The 13,574-nt window shown below is 43.4% G+C and overlaps 1 protein-coding gene across 1 annotated transcript in view; it reads left to right on the forward strand.

Annotated features, from left to right (window-relative positions):
• Positions 1–8,556: 8,556 nt before the first annotated feature.
• Positions 8,557–13,574, forward strand: part of LOC147725924 (vomeronasal type-2 receptor 26-like) — an 83,191-nt gene continuing 78,173 nt past the window's right edge. Inside the window, exon 1 of the mRNA XM_086963390.1 lies at positions 8,557–9,112. Coding sequence (XP_086819516.1) covers positions 8,557–9,112 — 556 coding nt within the window. The remainder of the gene's footprint in view (positions 9,113–13,574) is intronic.

The raw sequence follows: 13,574 nt of genomic DNA on the forward strand, positions 1-13,574 counted from the left end.
TACACGTATACGGATATTATGAAATTGTTAAAGGTACTGCTGCCCACGGGCATTTACGAGAAACTCAAGGAAAAAGAATGGGAGGTGGGAGATAAAAAGATTATTTGGACTGAAATAGAGGACGAGGAAAAAACTCGCACCCCAGGGTTAGGCCTTGGGGACAAAGCTAAAGCATTACCAGGTTTAATAGTACAGGTTTTGCCAAGATTATTGACAACTAAAAAGGAAGACTGGGACGCAATCTCGGCCTGTAAACAGAAACACGATGAAGATACTAGTGACTTCTATTCAAGATTCGAGAAATGTTTCATTATTAATAGTGGCCTGAAACCAGGTAGCGAGTCATACCCGCACCTTTTTGTAACAAAGCTAGTCGAGAATTCCCTGACACCAGTTAAGAACCGTGTATATAAAGTTGAAAGTACATGGCAAGCAAATACGCCATCCCAGATGTTACAAATGTTACAATATCACCAGAACAGAATTAGAGAAGAACAAGATCACGAACAGAGACGTATGAAAGACACAAAAATGAAAATGCTAGTAGCCCAGTCGGTCCCAGCCGACGGTCAGAAAAAGGGTGCGACCCAGACCAGTAATTCAGCAGCTCCCGTTAAAGGGACATGCAACTATTGCAAGCAGCCAGGCCACTATGTACACGAATGTGCAGTCCTGAAACACAATATAGCAACAGGTAAAACTAAAGAAAGACCACGTCAGCCTAGACAAGACCAGGTCCAACAACAAACTTCACAGAATACGCAGCCTATGCATGCTCCACCCCATACAGTACAGACCGTAGCGGTATCACAGCCACAGCCCATTGCCGCGACTCAGCAAGTGTCACAGCAAATGTACCAGTATGCCCAATCTGATTATCCCGATTATCAGTGATAGACATGAAACAGCCTAGAGAGGGAGGTTGGCTTGCCTCTTATTGAAATTCCTGTAGATCAAGAGGGTCCTTATGTACATAGTCAAGTATTGGGAAAAGACAGAAAGTTTTTAATTGACACAGGGGCAAGCCGCACAACAATCAGCCATGATGAAGTCCCAGGGGCACCCCTCTCAGGCTCACAGAATGTTTCCCTTGGTTTTTCAGGACAGCCTATTGTAAATGAAGTATCGAAACCTGTTCCCCTAGCAGTAGGTCCATTATCACGTGTTACAGACTTGTTACTCACGAAATCATGTCCAGAAAACTTGTTAGGAATAAAGACGCTGAAGGCTCTAGGAGCTGTGATATGTTGTTCTCCGGAAGGAGTTAGACTTTTTCTACGTGACTTTAAGGGTCACTATGTAATTCGAGAGTTTGATGTCAGATTGAAAAATGTACCGAAACACCTGTGGGCACAAGGCCCAACTGATGTAGGATGTATGCAGATTACACCATACCGTGTTACACTCAAACAAGGAGTTGTTTTACCCCGAATCAGACAATACAAGTTACCACCCGATGCTGTAGTGGCTTTACTGGAAATCATTGAAGAGCTCATTGCCCAAGGAGTGGTCGTAGAAACCAACTCCAATATCTGCAATTCCCCTATCATTCCGATTCTTAAACGTACTGATCCCAATGCACCGCCTGTATATCGGCTGGTGATTGATTTACGAGAACTGAATAAATGCATTGTACCGCAGTATCCTATGGTTCCCGATATCTCATCCTTATTGACTGCTATTGATTCAGAAGCGACGTTCTTTACTGTAATTGACCTCAAGAACGCCTTCTTCAGTGTACCCATTGATCCAGAGAGCCAATATCTCTTCGGATTCAGCTTAAATGGACGAAGTTTCAAATTTTCGCGCGCACCTCAAGGATTCACAGAAAGCCCCAGCATCTATAGCCAAGCACTGAAAAGACAACTTGACAGTATTCAAATGCCAGTTAACACTGCCTTGCTACAGTACGTCGATGATCTGCTGATCACCGCACAAAGTGAACCCGAATGTGAACAAGCATCACTGACAGTTTTACATTTCCTGGCTAACAAGGGACATCTCCTTCGAAGTTACAATTCTGTGTTCAGCAAGTTGTGTACTTGGGTCACTTGCTGTCCAAAGTGGGGAGACAGCTCACTCCTGACCGCATCCAGTTAATTATAAACATGCCACAACCTCAGACACAAAAGGAAGTGCGGGCCTTTATAGGCCTCACCTCGTACTGCAGACAATGGATTCCTCAGTATGCATTTCTAGCTAAACCACTCATTCAGTTGACAACACAGGAGGCAGCGACTTCGACTGTCCTCCCTTGGACTCAGGAACATACACAGGCTTTTGAGGAATTAAAGAAAGCTTTATGTCAAGCACCAGTTTTAGCGACACCATGTTACAGCAAACCTTTTACACTTTTTGTTACAGAACGTGATGGTACAGCGTTGTCTGTCCTCACACAAGATCAAGCAGGTTCACATAAGCCTTGTACTTATTTTTCAAGTACATTAGATTCAGTGGCCCAGGCTCTGCCTGCGTGCTTAAAGTCAGTTGCAGCGACAGCCCTAGCAATCAGACAGAGCGACTCAATAGTATTAGGACATCCATTGACAGTACAAGTTCCACATTCTGTAGAGGTCCTTCTAAACCGAACCCAGACTCAACACTTGACTATAGCACGACTGACAGGTTATGAATTGACGCTATTCCAGCCACACATAGAAATCAGACGCTGTAACATTCTAAATCCCGCAACATTGTTACCCTCGATTATGACAGATTCAGCCCCGCATGATTGTATAGAGATCATTAATGCAGTAACAAAGCCCCGACGAGACTTAACAGATGTTGCACTGACAAATCCAGACCTGACACTTTACGTGGACGGTTCATGTATGAGAACAAGTACAGGAGAATTAGTGGCTGCATATGCAGTGACCACTGAAACTGAAGTCAAAGAAACACACCGTATCGATACACTGTCCGCTCAAGCAGCAGAGCTTATCGCTCTGACCCGAGCCTGTATACTGGCCAAGAACAGAAATGTTAACATATACACTGATTCACGTTATGCTTTCGGAGACGTACACGACTTCGGAGTGTTATGGCAAGAACGAGGTTTCTTGACCTCTCACGGTGCCAAGATCCAACACGGTCCTCTCATTCAAGCACTGTTAGAAGCAATACATTTGCCTTCAGGTATATCTATCATGAAGTGTAAAGCACATACTAAAGTTACAGATTCTATCTCCCAGGGTAACGACCTGGCAGACCAGACAGCAAAACATACAGCATTGACTCACACGCAGACAACTGATGTGACAAAGACAATAGTACCGACACATTGTATGACAGTCAGGGATCCCACACTAGATGTAATCGATATTCAGACACATGCCACCTCAGATGAAATCAAGAAATGGACTGAACTAGGAGGGATCCAGACAGATCAGGGATGGATGACGAAGGGAAAATCTACATGGTTTCTCCCCGACTCTATGGTTCAAGTCATAATAAATACCGCACATAGTCCAGCACACCTGGGAGAAAAAGCTATGTTAGACAGTTTACAGAATCTCTGGTACAACAAACATTTACGAGCAGCAGCAAAACAGAAAGTGCGTACTTGCATGATCTGTTGTCAGTTCAATCCAGGTAAAAGCGTCCCTGTAGAGCAAGGTGGATTTCATCCTCCCGATCACCCTTTTGAAGTCCTCCAGATGGATTATATCCAGATGGACAGATGTCGAGGATTCAAGTATGTCCTCGTAGTTGTTTGTGCACTTTCCCGTTGGACCGAAGCATATCCAGTCCCAGATTACACTGCCCCGACCACTGCCAGGCAGCTGGTTCGAGAATTCTTCCCACGGTACGGCTTGCCTCGTATCGTGTACTCAGATAACGGACAGCCATTCTCGTCCGAGCTCATGAAGCAGGTTTCACTCCTGCTAGGATACCAGTGGAAATTCCATTGCGTCCGACATCCCGAGGCCGCTGGCCTTGTAGAAAGACATAATCAGACACTAAAAACACGGCTCGCCAAAATATGTAAAGAGAAAGGGGTCAACTGGATAGTCGCCCTGCCAGTTGCGTTGTTCTATATGAGAATGGTCCCACATTCGAGATCAGGGCTATCCCCGTATGAAGTGGTCTTTGGCCGACCACCAAATATTTGGGGGACGCCCATGCCTAAGAAAATAACCGATGTTGATTGTAACATGCTGACAGATTACCTTGCCTCCTTGATGTCTGCACTCCAATCATGTCGTTCACAGGTTGCCGCAGCTTTTCCCGACAACACTGATGTAAAGCCACACGATGTCCGTCCAGGTGACACTGTACTGATCCGCAACTTCTATAGGAGGAGTCCGCTGGAGCCCCGCTGGCAGGAGCCGAAGCTCGTCCTTCTGACCACGAGGACGGCAATCAAGGTGGAAGGCAGAAAGGGGTGGATTCATACGAGTCATATTAAGAAGTGTAATGAACTGTTGCCAGAAACCGACTCTTCCACCCCCTCAAAGGACTGCCCCGATTCTAGTGACTTTAAAGTTCCCAAGAGAGAGAAAACTCCGCAAGAAGACTACAAATTAAAGTTACGGTCTAGCAAGTCAGACAGTTTAATTGTTTAAGTCCTCCCCTAGGTGAATCGGTTAAATTAGTTTCTGACATGTATCCCCTAGACCGAGATAGAGAGAGAGAGAGACAACTCAAGAAACATGCATATTGTAAATCACTTCGTAGTCACTGTATAGTGACGTTGTTGGTTATGTTTTTTCTGAGCCTTCTGATTATTGCTGCCAGTATATTGCTGCATGTATATTACCCTATCTTCAAGCATACACAATCTGCTTACAATGTCACTGCCGAACATTCTTTTAGTGAATTACCCTTACACGAGTTATCTTACAGACTTGCGCTGCACAACAATACATTCATTAGTATGTTACATCACTCCCATCAGACCAATAATGCTACAAACTGTTGGATATGTGGCCGACTCCCTCCCTATCAGAAATACAAGGGAGTTCTGCCTCTCTTTCCATACCCGTTCACTCACAATGGCTCATGTGGTGCATGGTTTAGATTGATTAATTCCTTAGATTCTGATATTGCTGTTTTCGAAGGAAATTGGGTTTGGAGTAACCTGAACTTAGTTCTGCTTAACGCCTGTTACCCAGACAAGAAGGGACTTCCCATTAGGACAGGAACTGATCTAGAAAATGAAGTATATGGATTAGGTAATTATACAATTAACCTCATGATTCTTACTGTTGAATCCGAAGCTGCACCAGTTCTCCCTGCTATGTCAGTACTACCAGTCACTGGTGATTTATGTGTCAGAAAGAAGGGTTCCATACACTTAGGTCATAGTAAATGTACTACTGTGGTCGAATTCAGTGATCAAGGCAAGTCTACATTTAGAGCTACTCGTCATACCTACTTTGTTTGCGGCCATACCGCATACACACGCTTACCTCCAGATTGGGATGGTACCTGTTACATTGCATTCCTTCTGCCCCCTGTTTTCCTAGCCCCTCCTGACTATCACAGAAATACAAATCTAGTAAACAATAGACTCCGAAGAGATCTCCCGATTGTCGACTACACTGAAACGGCATGGGAGCAATATACAGACTTCAATAAAGGTTTCTTCCCCTATCTAGGCACTGTATCAAATAGTAAATTGATAAGGAAACTAACTAGAACCCTCGAAGCAGTAGTGAATGAAACTACTTCCGCTCAAGGCAACTTAACAGAGGAGCAGTCCGCCACGCGGGTTGTTGTTCTTCAAAATCGTCTTGTTATTGACGTCATCCTAGCAGATCGGGGTGGAGCCTGTAAGGTCATCGGGTCAAGTTGCTGTGTTTTCATTCCAGAAAACGCGCCAACAGTATATAAAGCTATCACACGTCTTCATAAAATTGCAAGTTTAATACATCAGAATCCAGGCACCTGGACTTGGTCCGGTTGGTTCTGGACAACGTTGACCGCTTGGGGATGGAAGATCCTATCCTTCCTAGGCATTGCCCTTGTCATAGTATTCAGTTGCTGCCTGTGCCTACAATGTGGGCCAGCGATTTGTGGTCTGTGCGCCACTTCATGCATCCTGCATTCCAGTTTTCATTCAAAACGCGAACAGAAGAAAGAAGAGCAAATGATATTACGTGAACAGACTGATCGATTCATGAGGATTGATATATCATGAAGGGTCCGTAGGGAACAAGGAGGGAATGAGGAAATATACATTTTATGGTCAAGAAATGTTCCCTAACGTGTACCCCACCGTCTCCATGTACCAGCTTAAAGTGCATGTAACTTCCCTCCTGTGCCAGTTATGAAGACGCAAATACATTTGCGTCCAACGTTAACATGTCCCCTTTCAGATCCGCCCTGAACGGGTTGAATATTCCGTTCCTAAGTATGCCTTGCCAACGTCTTTTTGTGGTATACTCTACATGTTTTCCAGCCCAGGCGAAGTAGGCCCTGAATTCTGCCATCGAGCCTTTTCCTTTTCTTCAGACTCTGAATGCCTCAGCCTGGGTCTGCCTCTGTACCCGTGACCTCTGCCTTACTCCCTGCGCGGCTCACGGCGCTTAGCTCAGCCTGTTGCCTGCCAAGACTGTATTCAACCTTCGAATTATCTGCTCCGCTCCTCGAAAATACATTCCTGCCTACTAGTTCAAGTAAACATCCTTCCAGCTGCAGAGCAAAGGGCCCGGCCTTACTGTCTCCGTGCAAGTAATTCATAGCTCTGTTACCATGGTAGGCCCATGCCCCCTCGCATCTCATGCAGACACTTAGACGCTTATACACGCACTCACAGTCAGTATAGAATAGCCTCTGTCCGAGAGACCTTTCCCTCTAGATAACATGGTTCCCAAACATCAGATATCAGATATGATATAGGTACGAGTTGATCTGACATGCCAGACTACTGTCTCTTTCCTCTAGTGAAAATGTCAAGTCCCCTGCACCCTCCAGTTTCACGTCAATCACACGTCATGCAGCTGCGTGCGCATCCAGACCTTAGTTTTCTGCTGACATTGCAAGATTCTGCTATGTACCCACCCACTTATGACACTTTCTTGTGACGTTTCTAGCACACACCTCTATGTTCACGCCTAGTTCACGCCTTCTGATTACGTATTGCTAACACGTGTGTGCTCTTATCTTGTTTCTCTCAGCTGTTACGCCTACTGTATTGGTTTGCATTATGTGATTTAATTATAAAAGCTATGTATTGTCAATAAAGCATTGCTCTATCCCTTCCTGAACCCCTGTGGTGTCAGGAATCCGATATCCAGTTCTAGAACCATTCCTTTAAGGAATAAAACCCCTAAGAACTCTAACACCACGGACTCTGCGTCTTTCTTTCCGATTGAGTTATTTTTGTTTAAGTACTTACCTGCATAGAAATTAGGACGGTAAATCAAATATTTACCACATTATGGCTGACTCTGGTGCAAAACGTACTCTCATTGGTGAAGAATGGGTAAAAGAGTTTCCAGATTTAAAACTATCTCCTCCTGACATAAAATTGCTTGGGTATGGTAAGAAACCCATTGAAATTCTAGGTTTTTTTACAACGTCCCTTAGTTTTAAAGGAAAAACCATTATTTCCAAGGTCTATGTGGCAAAGGATGGTTCATGTTTATTGGGGTGGCCTCAACAAAGGGACCTAATGATAAAGTTGGATCCTAATCATCCTGATCAAGTGCTTGGTTATTCAGACCTAGTCATGAATGTAGAGCCTGATCTAGGCCATGAGTGTGAAAAAAAATTCCTGCGGTGTTTTCTACTTCTGCGTTAGGTCTCTTAAAGGATTTTGAGCATAAAATAATTCTTAGAGACAACGCTGTACCAAAGGTTCATAAAGTAAGGAATGTGCCTTTACATTTGAGAGACCCTGTAAAATCTGAATTAAAAAGATTGTGTGAATTAGATATAATAGAAGAAATAGAGTCTTCAGTGTGGTTATCCCCAGTCATTGTCGCTCATAAGCCCAACGGCAAAGTGAGACTTTGCGTAGATTTGAGAGATTTGAACGAGAATGTATGGGTAGATAGACACCCTTTGCCTAATATAAATGAAATGTTTACAAAATTGAAAGGGGCATCCATTTTTTCCACTCTGGATTTGTCAAATGCGTACCATCAGATTGCATTACACAAAGACAGTAGACATTTGACGTCCTTCATCACATCAGAAGGTGCTTTCAGGTACAAGAGAATGCCGTTTGGCCTAATATCGGCATCTTCTGTCTTTCAAAGAGTGATGCATAGTCTTTTTAAAGAATTTAAAAATGTCTTATACTTTCAGGATGACATTTTAATCTTTGCATCCAATCCCTCTGAGCATTCTGAATTATTGTATGAGGTATTATGTGTATTACAAAATAGTGGTCTCACTCTAACGAAAGAAAAATGTAAATTTGGGGTGTCTTCTGTTGATTATTTGGGACATACCATTACTAAAGATGGCATTTCTCCTAAATTAAATTTAATCAAGGCCATTGAATCCGCTCCGGACCCTACAAATAAAGATCAGCTCAGGTCTTTCTTGGGGCTTGCCGAATATTACTCAAAATGTATTCCCTTGTTCTCTGACAAAACTGTGAATATGAGAAATTTGATGAAGAAAAATGCTCATTTCTTGTGGGATGAAAATTGTAAACATGAATTCATTTTGTTGAAGCAAAGCATTGCATCTGCACCTGCTCTGGCAACGTTTAATACTGCTTATGGTTCATTCATCATTACGGATGCTAGCAATGTAGGAATTGGTGCAGTTTTAATGCAGCGTCAAAAGGGTCAAATGGTAACAATTGGGTTTGCTTCAAGACCTTTGAGGGATGCTGAGTGCAAATATTCTACGTTAGAAAAAGAAGCTCTGGCTTGCTGTTGGGGCATAGAATATTTCCGCAAGTATGTGTACGGTACTGTCTTCAAACTCTGGTCTGACCATCGCCCTCTTGTGGATTTATTTACCACTAAGGGTTGTGGGAAAGCAACTTCAAGAATTGCCAGATGGCAATATAAACTTCAAGATTTTCACTTTAAAGTTGAATATATTCCTGGTGTTAGGAATGTATTAGCCGACTGCTTATCCAGATTACCCATTCCTGATGACTATGTAGTTGAAGTGGACAATGATGATGACAATGTTGTGTCAATTTGTGAGATTTCCAAAGGTTGTATCCGTGAGGACACTTGGAAGGTGGCATGCAGTAGTGACCCTATTTTAAATGAAATATGTAGTTTTATAAAAACTCAGTGGCCACGCAAAGACTTGTTGTCTGATAGTATTCAACCATTCTTTCATGTTGCCCAAGAGTTATCTATAGTTGAGGGGATTTTGTTCAGAGGTCTACAATTGGTAGTACCTGGCGAATTGCAGTCTACGATTTTAGAGATGGCTCATGAGGGTCACCCTGGAATGACATCCATGAAAGAAGGATCAGAAGTGAATTCTGGTGGCCAGGGATGGATAAGTGTATAGATAGATATGTCAGGGACTGTATGGATTGCTGTTTAAGTGATAAGTCCCAAAAGCATGTTGCGTATGAACGTCTTCCAGTTTCTAGACCTTCACGGGTTTGGGAAAGTGTATCCTTAGACATTGCTGGTCCTATGTCATTCAACAAGAGTATGATGTATGCTATAATCTTGATTGATCAATTGTCTCAATGGCCTGAGGTAAAAATGGTTTCTAGCATTACCTCTGGTGTGGTGATCAAATTCTTAAATGAGGTATTCGAAAGAGAAAGTTTCCCTGAATCCATTACAACGGACAATGGTGTACAATTTGTCTCTCAAGAGATGAAGGAGTTTTTGGCGTGTCATGGTATAAGGCATAAACGTGTGTCAGTCTATTATCCCAATAGTAATGGAATTGTAGAAAGATGGATCAGGGTGTTTAAAGAGGGTCTGCAATTAGCCTTATGTAGTGGTAATGACTGTAAACAAACTATACGTGAAATTCTGTGGTGCTATAGAAATACTCCTAGAAGCATGGGTAATCTTTCACCTTTTGAGAAGATGAGAGGGAGGAAGTGTGTCTCCAACTTGAGCCAACCTTGGATGAGATTGCTTGATTCAAAAAAGGCCATTGATAGTGATTTTTCCACACATAACAATTCTTCACCGTTCAGTGTCAATGATTGGGTATGTGTCAAGAAGTGCAGACTAGTCAGGTCAGGGGAGTCACGGTATTCAGATCCTTTGATGGTCAAGCGTGTTGGTCGACAGGTTGTTGAACTTTCTGATGGTAATGTGTGGAATATGTCTAAGGTGGTGAAAATTCCCAAGTGGTTGTGGCCTAAGGGAGCAACTTCAGAGGCTAGCATTCCTTCCAACTCGATGTCCTCCAACAGTACCAGCAATTGGAGGAAGTTCTCTAGTTCAACATCACTTCACCAGGTTCCTGTAAATAGGTTTGTTTTTTTCTCCTGATTCAGATACTGTTCAACGTAACTCTGACACTGTTCAACTGGCACAGAGAAAATGTCTCACTCCTGTGCGGTTTAAGGATTATCATCTTTATAGATAAACTGATTTGTTTCTTATACATTGTGATTTCTCTTTATTGTTGTTAATGTTTTCATTTTCTGTAATCTAATTGTATATTGTATATCTGTTTAAAATGTTTCTTTTCCTTTCTTTACGAAGGGGAATGTGTGGTATTGCTGTGTCATGCCTGGAATCGGGAACACTGCTGGGTTCCAGATTCCAGGGATGACAGTTCAGACCCAGGCTCTTTACGTTGACAACAACTTTTATGCTCTAATAAATATCCCTGTTTAAGAACTTCAAAACCTCGTGGCGACTTCATTTCAGGTTCACTGTGCCTTCCTCTAGCCTTCAGGAAGGGAAAGGTGTTTTCACCTTTCTGGTTGCTTGATTCTAAGCCGGCAATCCATGGAATCAAAGATGTTCTCAACCCTATGACATAAAGGCAGCTGAAATACTCTACTTAGCCCTTATTGTTTGGTATTAGAACAAAAAATTCATATATAAGCCCTGTTAGACCTGTCAGTCTTAGGGTGATCTTCCATCAAACTTCCTTTTTTCTTGGCCATAGAACTATGTGTTCTTTACCACTGCCAAACAGTGCTAAAGTTCTTGTGCTCTCTCCCCTCTCTAATGGTAAAATTGCCTTGCACCTAATTGGAAGATTTAATTTACTTGTAAGCCCTTAGTAAAGTAGTACTATTGGTACCCAGGGCCTATAAATTAAATACCACTTGTGGACCAGCAGCAGTTATTGTACCACTCACTCAACCTGAATGTACAGTTTTAAATTACCATTTCAATAGTTTATGTTGATGTTTTGAAAGGGAAATCACAATTCTTCCATTTTAACACATGTAGGTCACACCTAGGTTAGGCCTTGAATAGTCCAATGGTGCAGTATATGCAAAATATTGGACATGCACATTTAAGTTTTACATCTCCTAGTAGTGCCAAAATCCTATATTAATTTTCCACTACTGCAAGGCCTACTTCTCCCATTGGATGAAATTGGGATGCATTATTGCATTTAATAAGTGCTAATCTTCAAATGGGACCAGGTGACATGTCGAGTTTGGTGTCTAGGTAGTTTTTACTTAAAAGCCCTCCTTAATGGTAAAGTTATATTTTTAGTCACAATTTGAAAATCTAAATTTTAGAAAGCTGGCAATTTCCTGTTCTCATCATTTGGTATCTGCTCCCTGTATCCTGGGTCACATGACTAGGCTTAGTTGGCAGTTGGTGCCAGACAGTGACACAAAGATAAGCTAGGTGTGGGCAGGATCGGCCACTCCGAGTTAACAAGGGGGAGGAGCAATCAACTACTACACTTACACTAACTCTTTTCAACTAAAGCTATCACCCACATTGTACTCTCACTTGTGATATCCAGCATTGACTATGCAAACCCTTGTTACATCGAACTTACAAAAGATTACAAAGACTGCAGCTTGTCCAGAACCAGACGACTAGATTGATGTACTAGCAGCCAAGATACTGCCATACAACACCCCATTAAGAAAACCGCATTGTTTCCAATCACAGAACTAATTGTATTCAAAGCAGGTTGCACAGTCATTAAAACCAGGCAAACTAAAAGTAATTTTTTCATTACTTCGAGAATACAAACTATACTCTCAGGCGTCATCTCAGATCGCCAAATCCTAATCTTCTAGAGGTCCACAAATAGCGCAAGAAAAAAGCAGAGGGTAACCAGGCTTAAGGTGCTGGCTCCTGGTCCCTGGAATTCTCTTCCAGATAGCATACACTTTTCAGACAATCTTATGACTGAAGTGGTCCTCAGCCCTGCTGCTGGAACACCCAGCACCATGAAAATGTTTGGTGTACGTACACATAACATAACATATCACAAAGGCCCTGTCTGAGTACTCTTGCAAAGGATATGACGCTATTCAATTGTGACCCCAATACATCTGGGGCCAAGGCTTGATGGCAGGAAATTGCAAGCCACTCTGGCTGGTGGAAACCTATAGAAGCTTCTCCTACTTCAAAGTAGGCACTAAGTTTAAATATTGGACCTCATACCCCAACTCTTTAGTATACTCCTTGACCTGTGTATGCTTTGCTGCCAGAATGACTGCCACTCTTCTGCCCTGGTACTCTGCTGTTCTGATGCCAGCTGCCTTGTTTGTTAAGAAGGAAGACTGGACCTGCACCCTTCATCTCAGGATGAAGTGACTCCAAGGTTCAGTCAGCTGACCTCCTGTTGTGAGCTATGGGGACATAACTAGCTCCAGAGGGTCCCTGCAACTGCCCAGCAGACCTTCTGCCTGGAACTACTGCCTGGACCTTCAAGTGGACCTGCCCGAACCCTGATGGCCTGTGAAGTGAGTTCCAGACCCCCAAAGGTGCTCCTCAGGTCCTAAAACATTGGTGTGTCCTCACTTTAGCTTCCCTTGAGAGTTTTATGCTCCTCAGGGACTCAAACACAAGTTTTCAGTCATGATCTTGCAGCCCCTGGCACCCACCAATGATACCCAGTAATGTGAGAGCGGCACTTCGTGTACAACATTGACAACTAAAGGGGATCACTAATGCGTAGCTGCAGCCATGACTGTCTGCAACGCTCAGCCTGCTCTTTGTGCTACTTTGATGGCTATCTGTACATTTCATCCTGCTCCTCTCGGCCTCTTCCACTGCAAAAGGAACTCTTTACAGAGGACTGTGATGGTTATTCTTTCAACTGGACTAACCTAGTCCACATATTTGACTTTAACCCTCTGCTGCTTTATTTTGCCAGTTCTGCAGTTTTGTTAATTTGGAGGGACTGGAGGCTCTCTGCCCCCTTTGAACATCTTTCCATCATCTCTACGGACTCCCGCTGTCGTCTTTCTGTTGGCACTACACTCTGGTGGGACATGGAGTCCCAGAGTGCAACACTGCATCACCATCAGCCCCAAACTAGCCGCAGCTGCTGAGGGCGGAGGCATCAACACCGCGCTATAAAGCGCCGCCAAGCCCCCGCTTTGCAGGATGCGCGGGCGAATCCCGGGCCAAGGGCGGACCCGTCCTTGCCCATCAGTGACTGTCAGAGGCTGGGCTGGGCCACATCTCTAACTTCCTGGTTGGACGCCCCTAGCCCCATTAATAGACCACCCCAATTCCCTG

The sequence above is a fragment of the Lissotriton vulgaris genome, chromosome 3_1, assembly GCF_964263255.1.
Source record: "Lissotriton vulgaris chromosome 3_1, aLisVul1.2, whole genome shotgun sequence".
NCBI classification, from domain to species: domain Eukaryota; kingdom Metazoa; phylum Chordata; class Amphibia; order Caudata; family Salamandridae; genus Lissotriton; species Lissotriton vulgaris.